Source organism: Periplaneta americana, chromosome 15, assembly GCF_040183065.1.
Source record: "Periplaneta americana isolate PAMFEO1 chromosome 15, P.americana_PAMFEO1_priV1, whole genome shotgun sequence".
NCBI classification, from domain to species: Eukaryota; Metazoa; Arthropoda; class Insecta; order Blattodea; family Blattidae; genus Periplaneta; species Periplaneta americana.
The window spans coordinates 170744-197039 of NC_091131.1; the positions used below are offsets into that span (position 1 = coordinate 170744).

Sequence of the window (26296 nt, forward strand, 5' to 3'; positions counted from 1 at the left end):
CTTCGCGATCGGGTTAAGCCAGAGCCTTCTTTAGTTAAGCCAGTTACATGGACTGTCTTACGGCCTGTATTAGATCACGATGGCTGTGACCTGCTGTGAGACAGTCTATTGTTCCTAGTACTCACAGCGCTCCAAGCGGCTAGCAACTATCGCGAGAATTGCAAAAAATCATCCCAAGCTTCGTGACTATATAGTAGACTGTGTTATTATTAAAGACGAATTGGTACGTACAACCCCTGATCACAATATGATCACATATTGTGATCACGGGTACAACTTTCAGCTATTTTTTTTTCTTTGTTCTGTAGGTCTTGCTCGGAACCCCAAAGTGAGAATGATTGTGGAGTGTTGGTGGAATGATAATGAGACAAAATCAAAAACGTAATATTAATGGCAATGTGTCCTGCTGCATCATCTGTTTTCAGGAGCCCGCGAGCTAAGTCGACAATTGTTACGCTTGGAATATCGTGGATTCATAGGTCTTGCAATTTTTTATTGTCAGAATTGCATAGCATAATAAATAAAAATGTTTACGATTTGTGCCATAAAAGTCGCTATATTTATTCTACACTCCAAACTCAACACCAGTGACGTGAGTAAGTCTTTGACACCAGCCTAGATCATAGAACACTAGTCACTCACTAGATAGAACAAAGTCGCCAGGTTGGCATCACTGGCAATTGAACAAAGTCGCCAAATTGGCATCACTGGCAATCCTGTCTACTCAGTTAACGATCTAGGTAGGTTTGGCATAAGTGAGACAATCAAAGATGTCTATGCATACAAATTGATTACAGAGTCCTCTATGTTATTGTCTTCGTGTTACCGCTATTCTACTGTCAACTGATGGAATGATGATCGGAAAATGGAAGAAGCATGTGAAGTGCTGAGAAATATTACTGAAATGCCGCAAAGGTCTAGGCATTCAGAATGGGAGGGTGCATAGGAATTAGCCGATCCAGAAGCGACGGAACAGATGATACTGCGGGAAATGTTACTAGGCCAAATTCAGGTAAAACCTAGTAATTCATCTGTTGATAACCTTGGTGGAACATGTATCATTTAGGTCACGGAGACAGATTTGAGCCAGTATTGTTGTTTTGCAATCAATTTAAGTTTATTTGCGAATAACTGATTTAGCAATAAGTTACTATTATTTATTTATCTTACTGTTCATGTATTTTTTAACTCATTTTAACAACCATTCTATTAATATATTATTGAAATTTCCAGGCAGCACAAGAAAAAACCATCCCCTGTGCCATGAAACAATTCGCTGGAAATCTGATGTGCCATTAACTGAAGGACAACTACGTAGTAAAAGAGATGAATTTTGGGATACGGCACCAGCGTTCGATGGTCGGAAAGAGATTTGGGATGCTCTGCGTGCAGCAGCGGTAGCAGCAGAAGCTGTCGATTTTGAACTTGCACAAGCGATTTTAGATGGAGCAAACATATCAGTTCCTAACGGTAAGAATACATAGACTTTGTTTAATAGCGCGGGGCTGTATACTGGCAGTTTGAACGCTTGTGCCTTGTGGTCAAGGACATGGACGCCCATAGAATCCCCCCCCCCCCCCAAATAGATGAATTATTTATGGCCTCCCTGATAATACGGTCCGTAGATGGCGAATCCTACGTGATGAATGATGATCCCAAGTCTGTAGACTCACAAGCTGACGACCCAATAAAAATGCGGCAGGGAATACACTACCAGGGTATGTGATGGCACTTCCTTGCAGTTATTGGTACTGGTATTCATTTTTAAACCGTCATTTCTGTTCTGTCCTCTTCTATAGCAGCATTCTCAAGTTTAGTTTATTTTTAGACATTTCTAGTGTCCATTGTAAAACAATATTAGGATAACAACTTTAAATAGTTAAAAAACGCAACATTACTCGCACTCTGCATGCAAATATTGAAGTTTGTACAGATAAGTTTCCTCTGCAGCCACATATCCCATTTTTGTAGTTTATTTATTGGAACAGGCCTACGTTGCTCCCCGTTTTTGCCCTAGTAAAGCAATTGAAATAGTCGATAATTAGCTCCTACCACCTAATTCTAATACTAAGCATCGTTGGTTTACAAGCAAAACACATAAAGTCAAAACTATTATTTCTGAGAAATTGGTGTCTGTAATGCATATAATGTATGTAGGCCTATATAAACGTAAAATTGGAAAATAAAATAGGCCTACACATAAAGAGAAACAGCTTATTAAAAATAATATTTTGAGGATTCAATTTTATCAGAAATGCATATAGAGGTTAGTTGGAAGGCCAGAGGGAAAAAGACCTTTGGAAGGCCGAGAGGTAGATGGGAGGATATTAAAATGGATTTTAGTGTGGTGGGATATGATGATAAAGACTGGATTAATCTTGCTCAGGATAGGGACCGATGGTGGGTTTATGTGAGGGTGGCAATGAACCTCTGGGTTCCTTAAAAGTCATAAGTAATATTTTTGACTTAATGTGTTTTGCTTGTAAACCGATGACATTATTCTTGCCATTTGATAAGCAGACATCGGAGCTCGAACTACGAACTGCAGTGTATTCTGCTCTGCAAATCAACCATCTTATACACTGTGCTGCAACAGCAGATTTCTGATGTTCCTCTCATATACTACACCTTTTCATTTTCGGAAGTATCGGTAGTGAAGTTAATTTCGGAAAACTATTTTATACTGCACAATTGACAGACTACAGATAAATTAAAATTATCTTTAGGTTACAGAAACATTGATAAGTCTTGAAGATTGCAGCTCAGCACAGTACTACAACTTTTCAGTATACAACACAGTGCAGTGTATTTTAACAATTGAAATTGGAAAATGCAAATTGATAATTATTCATTGCACAGTACAATATCAATAACAAAAAATTTGTGTTTCTCTCAGGTATGAAAGCAACATTTTTCTCAGTTTTCCATAGACATGTCGTCAAGTCATGTGGCTCCAGGGTAATACTTCAGCACGTGGTTGACTGAGTGTAGACACATCTAAGTGGTGACAACCTGCATTGCAGCATTAGCAGTATTCTCCAAGAAACTAAATTTAAATTCTTTTTCAGGTTAATAGACCAGCGGATCATTCCTCATCAATATGTTGTAGTTTTTATGTAGACGTTGCTTGATGTCTGTCTTTATACCACTCCAGATGTGTTCACCGCGCTTCTGATTCGTGATTGGATTACGTCCAACTTATATTATAGGCCTACATGCATGCTTGAATATATTTCTTCCTAATTTTTATCGTTTTCGATAATTTAACGTCTATCTATCAAATTAATGTAGCCTATGTTCTTCTCCTGGTTATGAAGGTTAAATGTGCATACTTTGGCAAATATCGGTCAAAGTGTGTAGATTTGTATAAAGTACATACATATGTAGCCAATTGACTTTTATATATCAATCAGTCAATCTTCCTAATGTATCTGTTTGCTGACAATATAAAGTCCATTATAGTCTATTCAGTTTTTTTATATATAAGAAGTTTTTTATATATATAAGGATGCTGGAACTCCTTTCTTATATGATATAAGCGTAACAAGGATGTTGGTAGAGCTTTCTTATAGGATACGATAGACGATTGGAAAGTAATGCGCAATAATTTTTTGCAAAATATTTAATAGGTAAGAAAAAAGAAATAATGCGCAAAAAAAATGCTACAAGTTTTACCTATTTTTCGACATGTTATCCAAAACTCTCGAGACATTTCTTCCATCGTGATACATATTTGAAAGATACTGGTACTTCTTTCATAAACGATATTAAATGTAACAAGGATGCTGGTACTCCTTACTCCTTTCTTCTATTCACTTAGTGATGGAATATCTGTCTTTTGTTCTGACAGTTTTTAATGGTGTTTCCCATTGCATTCTTTTCGAAGGACACCACCTTTTCTTGTACAGTTACACCATTAGCAGCAGCCACCAGTATCCATTTTCTGCATTTGCCGGGATACGGTTACAGCACTCCTCAGATATCTTATTATATCTACCTCTTGGCTGTTAAGTTGTTGTCTGTTTTCCATAATTATTTCAAAACAGAACATAAATATTTTAATTTCACTACAATATGCACTGTAATTTGCTTTAAACAGAATAATCTTTAGCAACAATACTGTATACTGTTCATTTTATTCGTAACTTAGCAGACAAATGCAAAGGGAAGACTATGGATATTGAAAAAAAAAAAATCCCTTAGATTTTTGTTATCATATGAATACGGTATGCTTAATATGACTCCATCTGTTTTGTACTTCCGAAATTGAGGTTACTTACTTTTTCCGAATTTTAATTTATCTTTTCCATAATTAAAGTGAGATTTTCCGAATATAAGTTTACTTTTTCCAAAAATGAAATCGAAAAGGTGTGGTTACGATGGCCTAGATGAAATTAATTATGGATGAAAATCAATATAATTATTTTGTTTCAATTCACATTAGACATAAATAATCAAATTACAATAATACAGGTATGCCATTGAGTCAGCCAGTTTTGTACTCGCCTTATTCATGTTCTCTGTCTGAGTTTTCTGATGTGCTTTTGTCTATGTCTTCGCTTTTAAGAGTGACTCTGTACACTGAATATGCCCGACTTACGTCCTTCACAAATTCCGTAAATAGTTCAGCTGGTGTTAAAAAGTTCATGAATTATATTTATAGGGATTATTTAAATGATAGCTTTCACCAGTGGATTAGCCTAAGTAGTGTAAAATGTGGCAGTAATATTTTTATTGTTTTCAACGTACATTTATTTATTAAATCAGTAAATTCATTTGTTTTATAAATTTAAATTTGATTTCTCACAGATTCATAAGGCCATCTCAACAAATACAAAATTACATTCCTAAGTAGACTGAGACATAGTTAACACGAAGCAATTTCTAAAGTGTGGCAATACACTAAACATAACACTTCCTTTCTTGCGGGCTGCATGATGTACTTTAACACCCACAAACTGATAACACGTGACATGACAGAGAGCTAGGCCATTTGACACTTCAAGATTAGCCTAAAATACGCCAACGAAGTAGGAATATAACAATGCTACTTTACACTATCTAGAGTAAACCGTACTTCACAGGAGGAGACCCGCACTCTTCAAGAGATTCAAGCCAGTACACAGTGTGTAATTTAGAGAGTCTACCTGGCCAAAAATCATTTCTCGAGAACTAATTGCTCAGTTTTCATAAAATTTGGTATGTACCTGCAGTTATTGAAGTGGATAAGTTTTTAATAATGAAAATGAAAATAGCAACTAATTTTACTGAAAATAAAATCAGTAGCTTAATATTGTAAACAATTTTTCGATTCGAGTGAAAAAATTAATTAATGTTCATAATGTTGAATGTGCTTAGAATTGAAAGAGTAAGACGAAGGAATATTGCTACATAGCATACGTCAGCTGCATCCCTATCAGAATCTGTATCCTCGCTGCTAGTCTCTCCTTCGGCAGCACTGAGTAATGGAGGCTCAGAGAGTAACTGCACTCTACTATTAAAATCAACCGCGATTTTCTCTCCTTAATTTCTTTAAGTTGGTGATGTAAGGGTCCAAAGAAATAAGTAGCCTGAGTAAAAGATCGGTGTTTGTGTCTTTCTTTATGTTTTTCTTTTGAAGACTTCTCTGAAAAGTCTGATATATTTGTTCCTCGTTTCCTGGGCTTCCTCATAATAGTGTCCTGTGATCTTCTGTCCATAAGGCAAGCGTTTGTGAAGGGTTGTAGGCATATAATACCATTTCTGCAAGAATAAATAAAATTCCTTTCTCTCCCTTTCATACATGCCAAATGCCCGTTTATCAATATTGCAAACTAGCAAGAAACGATTTCTAATATATGTGTAGACGACTTTATTAGATTTCCATCTATTCCCGTAATATATGCGGAAGTGGAAACCTCCCTCAAAAATCTTCTTGCAGTATTGCATAGTTTTTATTGCGACTGCTTTGTTTCATCATGTCAACAAGTAGTTCCCTTTCCTGCCTAAACCTAGCCCATCTTTAATGTTTCGCACTAAATAATTTGGTGGATCTAAATTACTGTTACAAGATTTTGCATTTTCCTTAATTCTTTATATTGATTAGAGGTTAACTGTAAATCGTAATCAAAGCGAGATTCTTATTAGGTGACATTGTTGGTCATTACTGCAAAACCAATTTTCACGGTTTTTTTTTTGTCGCACATTAAAGTGATGCAAGTGAAAGCTCTCCTACAATATTGGCCACATCTCTTTTCTTACAAGTTTTGAAACTCACCTGGGCAGCAGAAAGCTTTTCATCTGGTGACCTTTCTTAAAAAAGTGGACTGTTTTTTCTCTGTTTTGATCTTTTGCTCAGTTCTCAGAAAAGTTTACGTGGATGTCCTCGAATGCCTGTATTGGCAGATTCAAATTGGAATTGTTTTGTAGTGATGGCAAAGCATTATATATTTAATTCTCAGACTTTGTATCTTGGTTCAAACATAGCGTATACTATTTTAAGAAATTTTTCTCATTTATGCTGTATTTTTCCTCACCGTAATCGAATTTTCGAACATAGATATCTAATTCATTTCTTTATTGATTGTAAAATGTCTTCAGAGCAATCTTTGAGACCAAAATGTTCAATTATATATTTGAGAATTTCACTTTTCCCTCGCTCTTGCTCCACACCTTGAAAACAGCTCTCCAGGTTACGGAGCGCATGGTGTCTGAAAATAATTAATAGTTATTCTCTATGCATCTGGTTGCAGAAAAAAATCACGACGTCTTGCTCAGAAAAGCATAATGAATATCTGCACAAAATTTTATCGAGGTCATAGAGGGCTACTCCTTTTAAAATTCAACTCAAAATAATGTAATAAGGTAGAACTTCGACTCTCTGCACGTGTTTATTCAGACACTTATTCTAGACAATAAGATAATAATTTTTAGCAAAAGAATTAGTTTGTTTGTAAGTATATACCTTCTTATAATATATCCAAATTGTGTAATAGAGAAAAATATTATATTAACTTCCTCACTTTGTATCATCCAAACACAAACTGCGCGTCTGCCTCTGCAGCGTAACTTAAATGATCTTATCGGAGACATGCAACTTCCGCTCTGTTGTGAGGGTCCCCTACAAGATGTAAGCATCTGTCTGCACTTGGATATTATATTTTGGAGTGTTATAAATACGTCTATATAAGAATTTAACATTAAAAATAGGGATGTAAAAAATGATTTTTGGCCGGCTAGCTGCTTGAAATTACACACTGTGCAGTATGAGCACTTGCTACTCATACTTCAGTTGTGGCCCATAACAAATAATATTAAGTGGAGTCTTCCAAATCACATTATAGCACAGTGGTAAGATAAAAAAATCCCCAGGGCTTCACATACGGTGAATTAACACAAAATAGCCTATATGTACTGAAATTAAATTATAGATAAGGAGAAGGACAAGCAAAATAAGGGAAGTCCACCACTGTGGAGTAATGGACAGCATGTCTGATTGTGGAACGAGCGGGCCCAGGTTCAAATTCTGGTTGGGGTTTTCTTTCAACCAATTGAAGCAGAATTGCTGGGTATCTTTCAGCATTGGACCTCATCATTATCCTCCATGCTGTGGTACTTGTACAAGAGCACAGACTAGCACAATAGCCTCGGGCTGCAGTGCAAGCCTCCGTAGAAGAGAAAATAGAAAAGAGGAATGAGAAAGGATAAAGATAGGGCGATAAAAGAAAGAAATAATACGTAATTATATTCTGAGTAAAGTGCAAAAACCCCACATTTTCACGCATATATCATTGCGAGTGAGGCAACAGAGTATTATGGTTAGTTAGGTGCCCATTTTTTTTTATCGAAATTGAAGATAAACATTAAAACTGTTACAATTATAAAAACAAATGCGTCAAGCATTAGCCTATTACCACAACAATTTAGTATATAATCACTGTTACATTAAGTGCCATATTTAAATTGCATTATTTGAAGCCACTGTATTTGTATGCATATTTTGACTATTTCTGCTACCATGAATTACACATTAGTAAAATTTTGAACTGTATTAAACTCAAACGCATCCGATGACTGCTTATACTGCCTGCTCATAAGACCATTTTAACATTGCCTTAGCCATCGGTCTAGCTCAGTTAGTTCAGGCACTTGCCTGCAATTCGGAGTTGCACTCGGATGCGGGTTCAATCCCCACTTGGACTGATTACTTGCTTGGTTTTTTCCAGGTTTTCCCCAACCGTAAGCCCATTGTCAGGTAATCTATGACGAATCCTCGGCCACATCTCGCCAAAATACCATCTTACTATCACCAATCCCTTCGACACTAAATAACCTAGTAGTTGACACAGCGTCGTTAAATAACCAAGTAAAAAAAATTTCTTTTGCTGAAATAGCGTATTTCCAAATTCCAGCAATAGAGCCAGCACCAAATGTACCTAGCTCAACTCTGAATAAGTAACAAGAAATAGTATTCAGTGTTAGTTCAAAGGAAAACCACAAATGTCTAATAATGAATTATGTACAAAATGGTTAGCTGTTACATCCAGAGAAGGAGTTAACAGAGAAAGTAAGTGGATTCCTTCCGACCATTCTGAAGTTTGCAGTCTTCATTTCGTAAAAGATGATTTCAAAGAGAACTTAAAGTAAGAAAACAGAAGAAGGGTTCCAATTTCTTACCCAGTGCACAAACAGCCATCAACTTCAACTAAGAGGAAGAAGAGAGATTCAAGCACAGAGACTCTCATTCAATCCTGAACAGATGGAAAAACTATTTTGGATAACTACTAAATGTACATAGGCCAAATAGAATTGATACAACGAAATTCATATACAAACTGCTGAGCCATTTATACCAGAACCCACACTTTCTAAAGTCGAAATTACGATAGAAAATTTGAAAAAAGTACAAGTCTCCAGGTATCGATCAAATTCCAGCAGAATTAATACAAGAGGGTGGAAGCACATTATCTAGCGAAATTTATAAGCTTGTACTTGCTATTTTGGAAAAGGAAGTTGTACCAGAACAATGGAAGCTGTCCATAATTGTACCCATTTTTAAGAAGAGGAGCAAGACTAATTGTAGCAATTTTCTAGGAATATCACTTATGTTGACGTCGTACAAAATGAAATTATTTGGGACTATCAGTGCGATTTTAGGCGTAATAGATCGATTATTGATCAGATTTTTTGTATTTGACAGATATTGGAGAAAAAGTGGGAGTATAAGGGTACAGTACATCAGTTATTCATAGATGTCAAAAAGGCATATGACTCAGTTAAGAGAGAAGTTTTATATAACATTCTTATTGAATTTAGTATTACCAAGAAACTAGTTTGATTAATTAAAATGTGTCTCAATGAAACTTACAGTAGAGTCCGTATAGGCCACCTTCTGTCTGATGCTTTTCCAATTCATTGCGGGCTAAAGCAAAGAGATACATTATCACCTTTACTTTTTAACTTCACTCTAGAATATGTCATTAGGGAAGTTCAGGATAACAGACAGGGTTTGGAATTGAACGGGTTACATCAGCTTCTTGTCTATGTGGATGACGTGAATATGTTAGGAAAAAATTCACAAACAATTAGAGAAAACACGAAAATTTTACTTGAAGCAAGTAAAGCAATAGGTTTAGAAGTAAACCCCGAAAAGACAAAATATATGATTATGTCTCGTGACCAGAATATTGTACGAGATGGAAATATAAAAATTGGAGATTTATCCTTCGAAGAGGCCTATGTACATTTAGTAGTTGTCCAAAATAGTTTTTCCATCTGTTCAGGATACAATGAGAGTCTGCAAGCAAGTCGCCATTCTCATCCTTGATCACGTTCACCCTTGCCTGATATCCGTTCTTAAAATCCTTTGTACCCTTACATAAATCTCGAATGTTTTTATTCTTACTATTCTTGGAGCAACAGTAACAAATATAAATGACACTCGGGAAGAAATTAAACACAGAATAAATATGGAAAATGCTTGTTATTATTCAGTTGAGAAGCTTTTGTCATCTAGTCTGCTGTCAAAAAAAAAACCTGGAAGTTAGAATTTATAAAACCGTTGTATTACCGGTTGTTCTGTATGGCTGTGAAACTTCGACTCTCACTTTGAGAGAGGAACAGAGATTTAGGATGTTTGAGAATAAGGTTCTTAGGAAAATATTGGGGCTAAGTGGGATGAAGTTACAGGAGAATGGAGGAAGTTAGACAATGCAGAACTGCACGCATTGTATTCTTCACCTGACATAATGAGGAACATTAAATCGAGATGTTTGAGATGGGCAGGGCATGTAGCACATATGGGCGAATTCAGAAATGCATATAGTGTTACTTGGGAGGCCAGAGGGAAAAAAGATCTTTGGGGAGGCCGAGACGTAGATGGGAGGATAATATTAAAATGGATTTGAGGGAAGTGGGATATGATGATAGAGACTGGATTAATCTTGCATAGGATAGGGACCGATGGCGGGCTTACGTGTGGCAGTGAACTTGTGGGTTCCTTAAAAGCCATAAGTAAGTAATATGAATGTATTGTATAGACTCAGAAACAAAATTTGGGCCACCTGAATTTTCCAAGTTCCAGTTATAACTTACTGCACATGCTCAGTGCTTGTTTCTGGATCTGTAGATAATATGTAAATTTTGTATTTCATAAATACAGTACATAATATTACTTTAAATTCCTTTATAAACATTCAGTTACACGACTTACCTGTTTCTGTTAAGCCAGTTTCTGATCCTGTATGTTCGCTCATCTCCATCCTCGGGTATTTGCTCTGATAGAGCATGCATTAGTCAGTGTTTCTTCTTTTCAAGAACAGAATCTATTTTTCGCAACTTATTAAATGTGTAGACACATTGTTTCAATAGTTGAACAGATTTGTTAAACAAGGGAAATGCGTTGTATGTAACTACCGGTTGTTAAAAATGCAGTGAGTTCAGATTGATAGTGTAAAGTACCTGCAGAATTCTTTTCTGGATTAATGCATAAGAGCTAACAAGGAAAGTCCACACATTGTGTAGATAAATAAAAGTGCCTGGATAAACGCAATGTGCTGTCCATCAGAAAGCAACTTCGTGCCTCAGTGAGATTACTGGTAACTTAAGTTTGACACACTGTGCGAGACATCTACTTGTCACAGGTGAATAATCAGAAAGGTGGCAAATGAATTTTCATCTGTGTTCTAAATGCATTTAAAATATATTGCTTTCTTTTTTTTTACTAGCTACGTATTTTTTAATTTATGTTGGCAAGAATGAGAGAATGCATTACTTTTGTGTTGTATTTGTATTTCCAGGTTTCCTAACAGAATGTTACGACGAGCTGGGCACACGGTACCAAGTGCCTGTCTACTGCCTGTCCTACCCCATCAACATCGTAAAGGAAGACAATGGCAGGGATTCCCCTGCAGAGTGCTCAGGTCAGAAAGAGCTCAGCGGTGGCTGGAGGGAATGTGGCTCTTACAGTAGTGCAATGATGTGTGCTCTCTGTTTCACAGAACCAGTAGATGGTGGAACAGAAATAATTCTGAAGTTGCGACTTTCTTCAACATGCATGGATGTGAAACTTCCTGTATCGACTAAAGATACTATTGGCATGGCAAAGAAAAAACTGCAGGTGAGTTGATTTGATTGTTTAGTAAACAACATTTTAATATTATTTTCTTTGCAAGTATCCTATTTTAAGTTTAATTTTTAATGGAGGAAACCGATAACCACAAATTCAGCACATAACACATGAATGAACAAATATTGCTCTGTACAAAGAAAAAATGTTGTCAGGGTATAGTGAATGATAAGTCATTGTAATATAGATTGCACATACAATAGTCAAGACTAATCACCTGTGCAAAAGGAATTTTAAACAGTAAACTCCATCATCAACAAAATCAGTAATAAAGTTTTGCAGGTGCAGATACAGTCATGGCGAGATTTAGCTTCTGGAAGAACATTAAAAACTCCAAATATCACGTATATTTGTAGAAAATAATAATGCGAAATTGAAATATTTGGACTAAGACCAAGAGTGAAATCTTATCGTAGCAGATTTCACATAACACTTGCAGTGCTTGTTGAACTGAAACATAGTCCATGAAAATCCACTAAATCATCTGAGAAGCAAACAGAAGAAGTGAATTAATTGCATTGAAGAAACCAGTTTCATCACAGTAACAGCAGCCCAAAAATGTATGGAATGAAGCACATTGCGTTTTTCTGTGAACTATATGTTTGATGTAGATGTAGAAACACTGTGGTCGTGTGTTGCAGAATCAGGAAGGCCTGGAGCCATCCCGTCAGAGGTGGTTCTTTGGGGGCAAGTTGCTTGGAGACAAGCTGCGTGTGGAGGAGGCGAAGATAATGCCTGGCTATGTAGTGCAAGTGATAGTGAACCATGAGCAGGTATCGAAGGTGGACAGCTGAGCTGCAGACACTTCGTTATTTTAGATAACAAGTTTTACTGAGGCATGAAGGTGTTTATCTAACAAGAAAACGGGTGTGCATTAATTACTAATAAAGTTTTCTTACTTTGATCCTACAGAGTGCATTTATATTACTTTGAAGTGGGTTACAGCATCATTTGCTGCTATAGCGTTTTGTATATATTCGAAGTGATTTAATCTATCATCAATTAAAAGTGATGATTCAGAAATCATTAGCTTCAGGCGCAAGTTGAATAGTAAAATAATTATTCAGTATAAATACACAGTCTTTTGTTACTGTGAAACAGCTTAGAAAGAACAGACTACCTGCATATAAAACTAATTCACAATGGAAATGTATGTTTTTGAAATGCTGGTTTTGATTATCAAAATTACACAAGTTTCTTACATAAAGTGCGGCTACCTTTGCCGAGAGTCTCTAAGAGGCCTAAATTAATTTTTCAAATATAGGCTTCTATTTATACTGAAACAAATATTGTCCATGCATGCGTTGAAATTTCATATCTTGACAGTGACAGTTCTACAAAAATGAGAGGTATGAGAAGAATTAGGTTGTTAGACGTGATAAAAGCAATATACCTAGCTCAAATCGAAATTTGTAATACAGATTGTTACATATCGCAGGATTTGTGCCCCATGCTCAACTCACAAAACAGATTACCTGCTGGGATAAGTTGTAATACGTTGTGTATTTTGGAGATTCTTGAACATATTCTAGGTATATACTTTATTTGCTGCCGTGAACAAAATATTTGTGTTGTATATACTCCAGTCTGTTTTATTTATGACAGTTTTATCAGGTCTAGTTCGATATGCAATGCAGGCAGAGAACAGACGACCTGAATTTGTTGAGTACAATAATTGAAGTTTTATGTAATTTATCGTTTATGATAATTATTTTATTACACACATATATGCAACTCATATTTTATGTGTACATATTATAGTCATTTGTAAAAGTTGTTGGGCTTTCTTCCCCCAGTTGTACATAGTGTACAGGTCCAAGTGTGTGCAGGAGCTGTGATGTGCACATAAACTGTTTGATAGAGCAGAGGCCACATTTGTTGAAGATCGAGTCACATCATCTTCATATCAGCTTTGGAATATATTTCACCAAGTCACGGCTACAGCATTGACATGGGTGAGATAATTATAATATATAAGACTGACAAGCCATTGTGATAGTTGTACAGTGGTATACAGTATGATTTCTACTGTCTGCTGAAAATTTTGTCCCCAAACCATTTGATCAGATTCCACATTCTTATTCGGTTAGTAGATGAAGCTACCTCAAAACAGTAGTAGTAGTAGCAGTAGTAGTAGTAGTAGCTTTTTTTCTTCTTTTTCTGTTGGCCTGTTCCGTCCCCATTATTGTGGAGATAGACATTTGCAAGACTCCTGGTTCATATGGTCAGCGCAGCATAACACAACACAGAGCAAGGACAAGAGTCAAACCTGGCTTTTTTTGGTCTTCTAGTTTGAAATGCTGCTACTTAAGCAACAGGAGTGGAATAATAATAATAATAATATTAATAATAATAGTGTGATTTCTGGAATATGTTCCAAACACTTGAAAAATGCTGTAACCTAAGAACAGGTAAGACTTGTCTTAGAAGGTAGGCTTTCGTGGCCAGCGTCATTAGGATTGGCATTTTCCTGGCTAAAGGGCTGTGGTCTGTTGGTAATGCACCAAACGTTTCTCCACTCACGTGTACCACTCCACTGAAGATGACCACTGGAGTAGTGGACGAAATATTTGGTTGCATTACCAACAGACCACGGCCCTCTAGCCTGGAAAATACCAATCCTAAAGTAAGACTTGGTTTGTCTATTCTACCGACATTGCACTTGTGCCAAGTTCTCGTGGATCTGTATATATCTTCAGGCCTCAGTTCAAAAGGTGCCAACAGGTTGCATTGTTACATATGGACATACATATACAAACCAAATTGTGTGTTTGCATGCATTCTGGTGAATACATGTCCAAGGAGTTATGGGATCCTTACTATATATTCACATGAAAACATCGTTGGTTGGTTTCCAAGAACCACGTTTGGGATCATTATAATCCATTTCGTTTCTTACTTCCCAGTTGAGAGCACTCCGATTTTTTGGAAGCATGGCCAGATATGTTGCTCATTTTGCACAACACGTATGACTTAAAGAGCAATTTTGTCTCCACACATAAAAAAAAAATGTTCAGTTACATTATGAAATGCTTTAATGTTATTTAACAAAGAAGCATACTATTCCAATTGTCCTTGTTGATGACACAACTAGCCAGGTTTCTAAAACATTGATTTTCCATCCTATTCCAGTTGTCCATATTGATGATATAACTAGCCAGGTTTCTAAAACATTGATTTTCCATCCTGTTCCAGTTGTCTTTGTTGAGACACAACTAGCCAGGTTTCTAAAACATTGATTTTCCATCCTACTCCAGTTGTCCTTGTTGATGACACAACTAACCAGGTTTATAAAACATTGATTTTCCATCCAGTTGTCTTTGTTGATGACACAACTAGCCAGGTTTCTAAAACATTGATTTTCCATCCTATTCCAGTTGTCCTTGTTAATGACTTTCCATCCTGTTGCAGTTGTCTTTGTTGATGACACAACTAACCAGGTTTCTAAAACATTGATTTTCCATCCTCTTTTAGACGAAACATTTCTCCAGTCACCATTCCACGGTTTTTCCATAATGCTAGTTGTGACCTGCACTAACTGACGTTCACAACTTTTCTCAAATTCATTGATGCCTGTTGTGAATATATAAGGAAGTGAAATCCGATGATCATAATTATGGTATTTATCCCACCATCCTAATGTCAGGAGCCAGAGAAGATGCAGAAGAAGAATTAAATGTACACTGCGCTGTTGATGATCAGTCATGCTAAATAATATTGGACAAATTTTTCCCCCTATATTTGGGCATACATTTATTGATAAAACTAAGAGCAGAGCCAAATTGTAATGGACATATACTTTTGCCTGGAATGCATGCATGGAATATAGAGGATGTTTGGCATTGTGGATTATTAGACAGTACATCTGCTGATGTGTGCACACAACAGTCTACATAGAGAGCATCCCATGTAAAGTGATAGTGAGGTATTCTGTATTATGCTTTCCAACAGGAACTGGAGATTACTTGCTGAATATGGGTAAACTTTGAAACTGCTGATTTTCTATTTTGAGACACGCACTTTGCTCTAGAAATGTCATTACTAGACTGTCTAACCTTGCTTACTAACAGTGTTTGTGTTCTTTAGAAGCTTTTCATCACTTTAAATGGGGTATTCTTTGTATGTACAAGTAACCATTTTTTAAACGAAGTTACATGAAATTGTTAATTAAACTTTTGTAAGGTGTCAAGAGTTTGTGTAACACGTAAGGTGCAAGGATTTCTGCATGAATGATTGATAAGTGACTGTTAAATATTGTATGAAATAGTACTTAAGATGCTAAGGGTATATAAAATAACGAATTAAAATAAATACTATCCATGTGTTTTGATTACAGCACTTCATATTAGTGTGATGTAATATAAAAGTATGGTATTATTTGGAGAATAAGAAACAATAAAATATAACAACTGACTTTTTCATTCATTCATTTCATTTTCCTTCATTTTGCTTACATCCCCTATTACAGCGGTTCCCAACCTTTTTTGACTCGCGAACCCCTTCCACAGTGATCTGAGTTGGGTGAACCAGTGACTTTTAAATATACATACAGTAGACATGCATAAAATTTAATTCCAAGTAAAAGGTTTAGTAACCTTAAATTAACTTAACCCTTAACGGTTAAAACCTATAGTTACAGCTTAAAAGTTACAAACGTGTAGGCCTAGTTGCAATAATAAATACAAGTTTTCATTGTAATTACTCACCTCTTCCTTGGAATTCAGTGAGAAGGTTGCGCCTGCTTTCCATGGCTCAGAGCTTTGAAGTCAGGAACCACAGAAGTTAAATAAAGTCTCAAATCACATTCAGCACAAAGTCCGTTTGTGTATTTATTTTGTAAATAGGCATTTGAAGAAAACGACTTTTCGCACAAATATGTGGATGAAAAGGGTAATAAAGCCGTTATGGCTTTATTCGCCAACACTGGGAACTCCTTTAAACTCAACCAAAAACCAATTAATAAAGATTTATAACTTTTCTGTAACTGAAAATCAGTGGAAATTTCAAGAAGCTGCTCTTTTTCATCTACGCTTAATGTGGATTCTAAAATTGTTGACTCGAAGGGATTGCGAATCCAGTTATTATTGGATATGGCAGGGAAATATTCTCTGAAGGTTTTTCCAAGTCCCTTCAAATGTTCTTTAACCATGTTCTTGACATTTTCGTCCAAAGAAAGATGATTTTCCACCAGGAAGTCATGAAGAGTATCAAAGCACTCTGTTTGATTGCTATTGAAACACGTTTCCCAAAAATTAAGTTTTTTTAATGAGTGATTCGATATGGTCTTGCACAATATAAACGTTTGTATTTGACCCCTGGAGAGATAAGTTTAAACTGTTAATTTTTTAGAAAATGTCTGCCAAATAAGCTAAAGTCTTGAAGCTAGATTTCATCTTCCATGCACTTTGCTTATTGAAAGGCATTGCTGGTGAGAAAACTGTAAACTTCGTCTTTAAGCTCATACAGTCTGGAAATAGTTCCACCTCGAGATAGCCACCTAACTTCAGTGTGAGACAATGAACACTTATAAATGCTTCCCATTTCCTCACAAAGCACTGCAAAAATGCGGGAATTTGTAGGGCGAGCGTTAATAAAATTAATTATTTTCATTGCATCATCCAGCACACATTACAATCCATCGGGCATGCGTTTAGAAACAAGAGCCTGTCTCTGAATGCAACAATGTGTCCAAGAAGCATTTGGCGCTACCGATTTCACTTTGGCAACAAACTCAGCATAACACTCTGTCATAGATTTCGCACCATCTGAACAAATGCCTACACAGCGAGTCCAGTCTATTGAATTTTCGCGAAAATATTTGTCAGTTAACTTAAATATATCTCTTCCTGTAGTTCTCTCTTTTAAGGGTTTGCAGAATAGTAGCTCCTCTTCTACGGACTCCCCATTAATATAACAGACGAAAAGTAACAAAATGGCTAAATTGGCAACATCAGTCGATTCGTCAAAGAAGGACTGGCACAAACTCCAAAATTTCATTTTCGACATAATTTGCCATGTCTTTAATCGGCCATTGATCGCATTGTCAGACAGTGGTACCATATTGACTTTTTTTGTGAAAGATTCTCCAAGCATGCACTGTACTACATCATTTATACATGGCTGCACTAAATCTTCAGCTGTTGAATGAGGTTTTGCAGTTTTAGCAATTCTGTAGCTAACACGATAAGACACTTTAAGAGCATTCTCATTGTCACTGTTTGCAGCTGATACAGAAGTAGTTAAATCATTTTTCCACTCAACGTTTCGTGTAAAAAAATCAGCAGATTTGTTTACGTGGCTGGGGTGTTTAGTTTCTAAATGGCGTTTAAGTAGAGAAGGTTTCAGACGACTGTTAGCAAGAATGTTGCCACAAACAACACACTGTGGTCTTGGACAGTCCATGTCACCTATGTACAAAAATCCAAACCTAATGTAATTATTAGGGCAAGGCATTTAATGACCTATAAATTGGTAAAAAAATGCATTTATGACCTAAAAAATACAAAAAATGACCTAAAAAAACAAAAAAATGACGAATAAAAAGTAAAGCATTGCCAATGAAAATACTTTTAATTACGTTAATTACTCACTTGATTACTGAACTACATAAAATTTAAAAAAATACATGTTACAGTACCTTGTATTGCAGAAAATTCATTTCAAGTGCACTTTTACAACAATTTTGAATTGCAGTTAACAATCAAAACTTGACGGAGATTTTCAAACAAAAATGATTGTCTATTGTCTGCTAGTACCGACTTATAAATAGAAAAGCTTCTCTCTACTTCAATGGAAACAATTGGAGCAAACTGAAAGCAAGCAATATCTCCTGGATTTAACTCACAGTCAGGAAGAGAAAAATTTTCACCAGACAAGGCTCTGCCAATTGAACACAATGTTGTGTACCCCCTGTTCTTGCTTAGACAGTTTTTAATTTTCATTGACACTGCATCACCCACTTTACCACATGCACGGCTCAAATCATTCACCACTTTATCCACTATTTGTAGCTGTTCCACTAATGTCACTTGGGATTTTTCCAGTGCAGTTATGACATCAGGAACGAATCCAAAATTAGTATTTATGTAAGAAAGTTTACCAGCAATTTCTTTATCAGCTAACAGTTGCGCCTTTTTTATTGACACTGATTCACCATTATCAAAAGAATCAACCACTTTCTTCACAACATCGAAATTCTTGCAATAATAACTGCAAGCTTGGAGCCATGTTCCCCATCTAGTCAAAACAGGTGAAAATGGCAATTGGATTTCTGGAGCTTCTGTTTTGAATGCTGAAATTCGAGAGGGGGCTTTCAAGAATACTTTCTTCACGCATCCAATTAATTTATCCACTTCAGGAAAATTTGCACGTACTTCTTCCGCGACCCGGTGTAACGCATGCGCTAAACACGTCACATGTACCATTTCTCGGTACAGTACACTTAAAGAAGCAGCTGCTTTCATCATGTAGGGTGCTGCATCTGTTATAAAAAGCAATACATTGGATTTTCGAATCCCATCAGGCCAAAGTATTCTCAATGCATGGTCAAATACTAAGCTGATCGTTGAGTAGTTGACTCTGTCCAGCTGCTCACAATGTAGTAGAAATTGTTCTCCAGGGCTGTGTGCTTCTAAAACTCCAACAATAACATTAGCTACATAACGGCCCATAGAGTCTGTTGTCTCGTCAATGGATACGAATACATTTCTTTCTCCAATCATTTCTCTTATTTTTTTCAAAGTTTTGTCATAGCACCGAGCTATGTATGTTCTTCTCAATGTTCTGAGATCTGGAATTAATTTTCCAGTCTCCTCTTCTAAGAAAGTTCGCAGCTTAGGATGATTCAGTTTGTGAAGTGAAATATCAGCCGATAGAAAAGCTTGACATAGTTTCTCACAAAATGGCGAAAACGTTGAACATGTATCCCCCAGAAGCATTTGCTGTAAGTTTACACTGGATTTATTTTCAAGTCTCTGCAGGCCACGTTTATGTTTCTCCCGTGACATGTGTTGTTCTATCGTAAACTTTTTTCAGCAGCCACTCTCACATCGCAAATCTTGTAGAATAAAATACGACCGTCTGTTGAAAAAATATTTTCTCCATATTTGAAACAAATGTCTTTAATTTAACACTAGCACTTTCCTTTACTTTAGGCATTTTGCTCTTGACCTGTTCACACAGACGACTAGAAACAACTGACCACCTCAATCAACAGCATAACAATGCCAGTTTACCTGGAGAAAGGAATCTCTGTGGGAGTGTGGGTAAATTCCTAGAAGTGGGCAAGTTCATTATGCCTTGAAAAAAAGGGGTACAAGCTAGCATACACTCTAAGAATTTGAATAAAATTCCTAGAAGTGGGCAAGTTCATTATGCACATACGTTGAAAAATAGGGGTAGAAGCTAGCAAACATCTACTTAATTCCAAGAAATTGTATTGACAAGGAAGATACTGAATTATAATAAAAATCTCAAATCAAATACAAATAATGTCACAGCCTTCCTGAAAAGTGTAAACAATGCTCAAAATGACCTAAAAATTGCTAAAAAATGACATCCATAAAAAAGTTAAGAAAATGCAAAAAAATGCCCTAACGAATTGCTTTTATTTAACCCGGTTTTTAATGTCATACATTTCCATATATGTTAGCAATGTTTAAACCTTCATAAGAAAAAGATGCAAAATCATTAATTGCCTTGCCCTACTAATTATCATTGTACTTTCTTTTCTTTGTACACAGTTCACTTTTGTCGGATTGACACACATCACTAGAAGCTGAATAACCTGTTGACACAACACTAACTTGTGATTTTGTTAAACCCTGTTTCCCTTTCAAATTTAAACTTTTCAACCAGTTATCCAATTTAATGTGAACGGAAACTATTCTAATACACAACTGACAACTTACTGCATTTGCCACAAGGAAAAAGAAGTAGGCTATTGTTGAAAATACAAAATTGTTGTTGTTTTCTAATGCCAGGCGTTTGACAATAAAGTCATTTGACCTCTTGCACTCCAATATTTTTCAAAGATATTATCATGGTCAGCCACTGAAGCACAGATTTTGAGGTGTTCCGAATCCATTTCTTGGTTTGAGTTGCACAATGTGCAGTTAGGGGACTGATATATTCCAATTCTAAGCAGGTGTTTGGCCAAACAATCATGGCCTGTTGCCAATCTAAATGCAGCTACAGACGATTTTCGTGGTAAATCGGGAATTAACTGTGGATTTTGATGCAGAGAGTTCCATTTTTTCCCTTGGGATTGAGTTATCAAATGTTGTTTGTTGAAGTCTAAGTATGTAGATTTAATAAATCTCTTCACAGAGTAGTACGTAGATTTAGTAACAGGTCTGTAAGTAGCAGTGCTGCCCATCTTTTCTCGTTTCCCAAAATTAAGTATAAGTTTGTTGAAATTCCACATTAACATCTAAATTCAAAGGTCTGACCACCATGTAACCGTTCCTTAGTCGGGTCGATGTACTGTTGTTAGTATTGTTAGAACACAAAGAAGCTGGCAGACTAAATTTCCATTGTAGCAAAATCAAATGCATTCCTAACGTTGTTACATAACTGTAAATCAGGCATTTGCGGTAAATATTAATTTGTTGTGGAAATAATGTGATAAATTCCCAATGTTACACATGTGTAACAAGGGACATTATAGGGTTAATTTAATTTTAAAATAATAGTAATAATAATAATAATAATTATTATTATTATTATTATTATTATTATTATTATTATTATTATTATTATTATTATTACGACAATGCCGCAGAAATGAAGGAAACAATAATAGGCCTAACCTTAAAATCTGCCATTACGGAAAAGTTTTGGCAAGCCCCTTGAAATATTTTGCGAACCCCCTGGGGGAGATAGTAGTATTCAATGGTTTTATGAATGTAGAATAAAGAAACACCTTCAAGAAATCAAAATTTCAGATAACATAGAAGAAAATGGAAGAACTTAACAGATATTTAAAAATATGACTGCTCTTTACTGATCTAGCAATAGCAGAGGAAACAGCCTGTCTATGAGAGAAAGAAACTTCATGCTCTTTTAATGATAGAAGCATGATTCCAATCTGAAGAGTTTGTTTACTGTTATCTAAACTAAATGTAAACTGTATACAGTTGTATAGACTACAATTTGGTCAAAAAATTACCCAGTCTCGAGGTAAGTAATTATTTTTCACAGTACAATAGAAGAAGGATTCTGTCACCTGCCTTCTTTTACGGCATTACCATATTTCTTTCATTGAGATATTCGTTAATTCTCTATTTTGAGGAGGAAGATTAAGGATAAAGTAGTCTGTAAATCAGCGATGGGCAAATGCCTAACCACTTGGTAAGCAACCTGCAGAACCATAAAATACCAAGTAGTTCGGAACGAACTGATAGATGGAGACATGAACAAACAATGACTGCAATGGGGGGGGGGGAATTGCTGATTTTTAGATAAATAGTGATTACAGTTTACGTTTAGTTTAGACAACAGTAAACAAATAATACAAAACAACATTTTAATTACTTTCTTTTGCATTTGCAATTATTTCGTCAAAATCTGGGTTTATTTCAGATAAAGCTATTTTTAGTTGCGCCAACAGATTTTCGTCAGCCAAACGAGATCTGTACTTCGACTTGACATAATGCATTTGTGAAAACAGTTGCTCACATAAATATGTAGAAGCAAACATAGTCAACATTTTTGCTGCAAAGAATTTTAATGGCATGTGTTTAGCAACTGCAAATTGTTTAAATACATCGACAGCAAGTTTACCTTGGCATAGATGTATCAAACAAGTATCATTTTGCATGGATATTAACACAGAAAACTGTTCTTCCCATTCACCACGTAGCCACTTCGTTTAACAGTCACTGAGTCATTACAGAGTGATCTGACAAATTTACTATGCTGTTATCTGTTGCCTGTATCCATTATTAATTTAATTATTGCTGTGATTATTACAATTTGAATAAACTGTACGTGGTAGCAAACTGATACAAATTGAACACACTCATCACTACAGTCAACTGATCACTCTAAACTTAAAACAGTACACTGATTTTAAATCATTTTTTTTATAAAATAATAATTAAATACGCAATCACATCACCTGTTGTTAACTACTTTTTTTCTGTAGTATGACTTTCAGTTGGCAGGGCTGATATCTATTTCAATTTATATAAATCGCTTTTAGAAAAATCTTGTTCCTGAATTTTGAGACCCTGAGCAGAGGCATCATAGGTTCCTGCCTAAATCAGGCCCTGGGCTGCTAACAATAGCGGCATTGTTGACACATTTTCAATGCCATCTATGTGTCAGGCCACAAACTTTTCAAATGCCCCTCGTAGGCTATTCTTGTTCAATACACACAAAAAAAACAGTCCAGGTCTAAATTTGAAAATAAACTAAATCTATCTCAACTTTCTTACAGAGACGAACGTCAGAGCAAAATGTGTTGTGTTGGAAGCTGAATAATATAATGTGAGTCAGTTGACATTCTTGTACAGTCACTTTTCTAGGTCTGTTGAGTAATATAGCTTAAAATTCATCCTGGCTATAAAATATTGTGCAGTAATACACGACTCATCAGCAAGACTTTACAAGGATTTAACTAGTCAATACAGACCGACGTGAATTAGTTCTGCCTTGCTTCTTATTCTACTTTGAGTAAAAAAATACTGGTGGGTTCTAGAGTGACAAATATAAATATTAGTGTTGTGCAAGCAAATGGAACATTGTGTAATATGATATGGAACTATACAAACAGTATAAATATGTGCCATCACAATTCAACAGAAGAACAGTGTACCACAAACTTAAAAATTAGACACAGAGGGACATAATGCAGAGCAGACAGCTGCCAACTGTTTATTGGTGGATATTCTGCATAATGGGAGCAGAGTTAAAAGAAAAAAATTCACTTTACGAAGTGCAAGTTCACACATTTAAATTCTGCAACGTTGCAGAAGCAAGTATAAAAACATATTCGGTTACACCAAAAGTAGGTGGCTTTTATTTATGTCTGCTGTTAAGAGAATAATGGATGTAAATCTGGGTCTAAAATCGTATTTCTTTACAATAGAAAAATGTTCCACACTGTTGCTACTGTTTTCAAATCCGAAAATTCATTCTTGTGTCTTGGGTTTTTGTATAATCAGCTTCAATTATTTTGTGTTTAAAAGTCCTTGAATATAATATTTCGAGATATTATACTATGAAAGATAAAACAATTTTGATCATGAAGATAACCAAAAGATGAGCAGACTTCAAGCAGTGATGAAGAAAATCTTTGTTTATTCAAATCCTGAAGAATGACTAAAAAATAAAAAATTAGATTCCGGCCCAATCCAGATGCAACAGCTTACTTGACTTTTACTTGCACATGCAAAATGTTGCAATTAAGAAGGAGCGTGTGGACCGTAAAACAGCGATTTTTAGAACTGAACGAAGATACAACACTGAGTTGGAGGCATTCAGTTCTAAAAATCACTCAGTTTTACAGTCCACACGCTCCTTCTTACTTGCAACTTTTTGAATGTACAAGTAAAACGTCAAATAAGCTGTTATGTCTGGATCGGGCTTGACATATTTATAGAATACGTAAGAGCGGCGATTTATTCTTTGATGACTAAGCTTGCTTGTAATGGATTTCTCTGAAGTCTTAGAGGTGAAAAGATGTACACCTTTTTTTCAGAATATAAGTTCACAAAATTTGTCTGCAATTGAAAGCCGGCAAGAAATGTTTCAGAATTTCAAATAAAGAACATATTGCTTGAAAACGTTAAAAGACAGTCAGAATTTTCATTTTATATCCAGTGATAAATGCAGCTGAGGACCAAGTCTTTGTTCTTGTGAGTACAGTTTGGTCACACACACTAACACCTGTCATTACAGAGAAACATTGTGTACGAATTTGACTTGTTGTTGTTGTTTTCTAATGCCAGGCATTTGACAATAAAGTCATTTGACCTCTTGCACTCCAGTATTTTTCGAAGATATTGTCATGGCCAGCCACTGAAGCACAGATTTACGAATTAGACTTATGGCCAGTTTTTCCAAGTAATGTTTAATTTGGCTCAACAAATGTTAAATTAACAGCTGGTTTATTTTAAACGTTTTGTTAAGATGTTTTCCATTTTTCCAACATAATTTTGTTTAAAATAACCAACACTTAACTTTAACTGTCGTTAATACTATTATAACTACTCAACAGCAGTTGGTAATGATTTTGCATATATAAGACAACTTCTTATTGGCTGATATTATTATTTAAATTCTGTACTGTAGAGGAAACATGTGTAAAATCGTAACCTGTTACAGTAGCCTGATTCATACAGTACAGAGAGTTGGTAAATGAAAGTTGCATTGACTACTATTGAATAATAATAATTATTATAAGTATGGTTATATTTTATAATGCTAAATATGAATTTCTGTTTAGAAAAATCTCAGCATTGTGACCACCAGGTGACAATAATTTCACGAATGTGTGTGTAGTCAACTGTACACAAAACCCCGAGGAGAATTCCGTATCATATAAAATTCTCTAATTCTGGTCCAGGTATAAATTATATGTAATTTCGTCCTAAAGAAGCAATTGCTGCTGAAACATTTTATTATTTACCAGTAGCGGCCGGTGATCAAAATCCTCGGTGAGGCCAGATGCAACTAGTTTAAGTGCCTCCGATAGGAAATGTTTGTTTATGATATTAATTATTATTGTTATTATATTATTAATATCATTATTACTGTATTATTATTATTATTATCATTATTATTAGTCTATTCTTATTACTATCAATGAAAAATAATAATTTCACTCACCAAATAAGCTGTTATGCTCTGAGTTTCAGTGATTGTTTCAGTGTGATGAAGCAACCCATATTATGTGTTGAAATTCCCCTTTCTTTCTTTTCTTTTTATTTTTTTCCTTTGACAGCAACAAACAAGGCCAAGAGAAGTTTATTTTGCATCACATTACCATATAACCATTTATGTTGTCCATACCAGGATGCAATAGAAACTCGCGTTTTAAGATTATGTGTCAGAAAAATTATCAGCGATGTCGTAGGTATCTCGGTAGTCTCTTTCTTTATTTAAAACTTCCTTTCTTTTAGTAGTATTTCTTCTCGAAAAAGGACACTCTAACAATGAATTAACTGCACCAGCATTATTTCTCTCATTTGTTTCTGTTTATATTTTCCCGAAATACATAACAACATTAGCCCAGATTCACTACTGTACTATGAAGTACAATAGTAGAACACCCTCTCTTATGTCATAAACTGAGACATAAGGGGAGAGAATCTCGAGTGGGTTTCTGCCTGCCAAAAAGCTGGAATTTTGTTATTTATGGCCTAGTTAGGAAGACAAGTCACCGCTGCTATTCCCACCCTACTCTACCCTCGAGGCCGGCCCATGGATGGGAGGAGTGAAACCTGACCAGGCCAGCCGAATTGTGCCTCAGCTACAATGTTTTAAGCGTAAACTCAAAGCCCGCGTAAGGACATGAAATGCATTAAGCCAAACCCGGCACGAACGATTCTGGCCTCAGGAACAAAGTTTACTGCAAAACAGGTCTATATACATCACAAGTCAGACCCGGCACGAGCGATCCCGGCCTCAGGAACAAATTTTACTGCAAAACAGGTCTATATACATCAAAGTTTTCAAATGCTTCTA

At 35.7% G+C, this 26296-nt stretch overlaps 1 protein-coding gene and 1 long non-coding RNA gene across 2 annotated transcripts; both read left to right on the top strand.

The window, feature by feature from the left end:
- The first annotated feature begins 709 nt into the window (after window positions 1-709).
- LOC138715771 (ubiquitin domain-containing protein 1) lies at window positions 710-12514 on the top strand. Its single transcript, XM_069848821.1, has 5 exons — window positions 710-1012; window positions 1234-1470; window positions 11277-11399; window positions 11478-11596; window positions 12247-12514. The coding sequence occupies exons 1-5, from the start codon at window positions 931-933 to the stop codon at window positions 12397-12399; spliced, it is 714 nt and encodes a 237-aa protein (XP_069704922.1). The 5' UTR covers window positions 710-930; the 3' UTR covers window positions 12400-12514.
- Window positions 12515-14595: 2081 nt separating this feature from the next.
- On the top strand, window positions 14596-14998 carry LOC138715772 (uncharacterized). The gene is made up of 2 exons (XR_011336569.1): window positions 14596-14703; window positions 14829-14998. It is a non-coding gene; the product is annotated as an uncharacterized lncRNA (long non-coding RNA).
- The last annotated feature ends 11298 nt before the right edge of the window (window positions 14999-26296 follow it).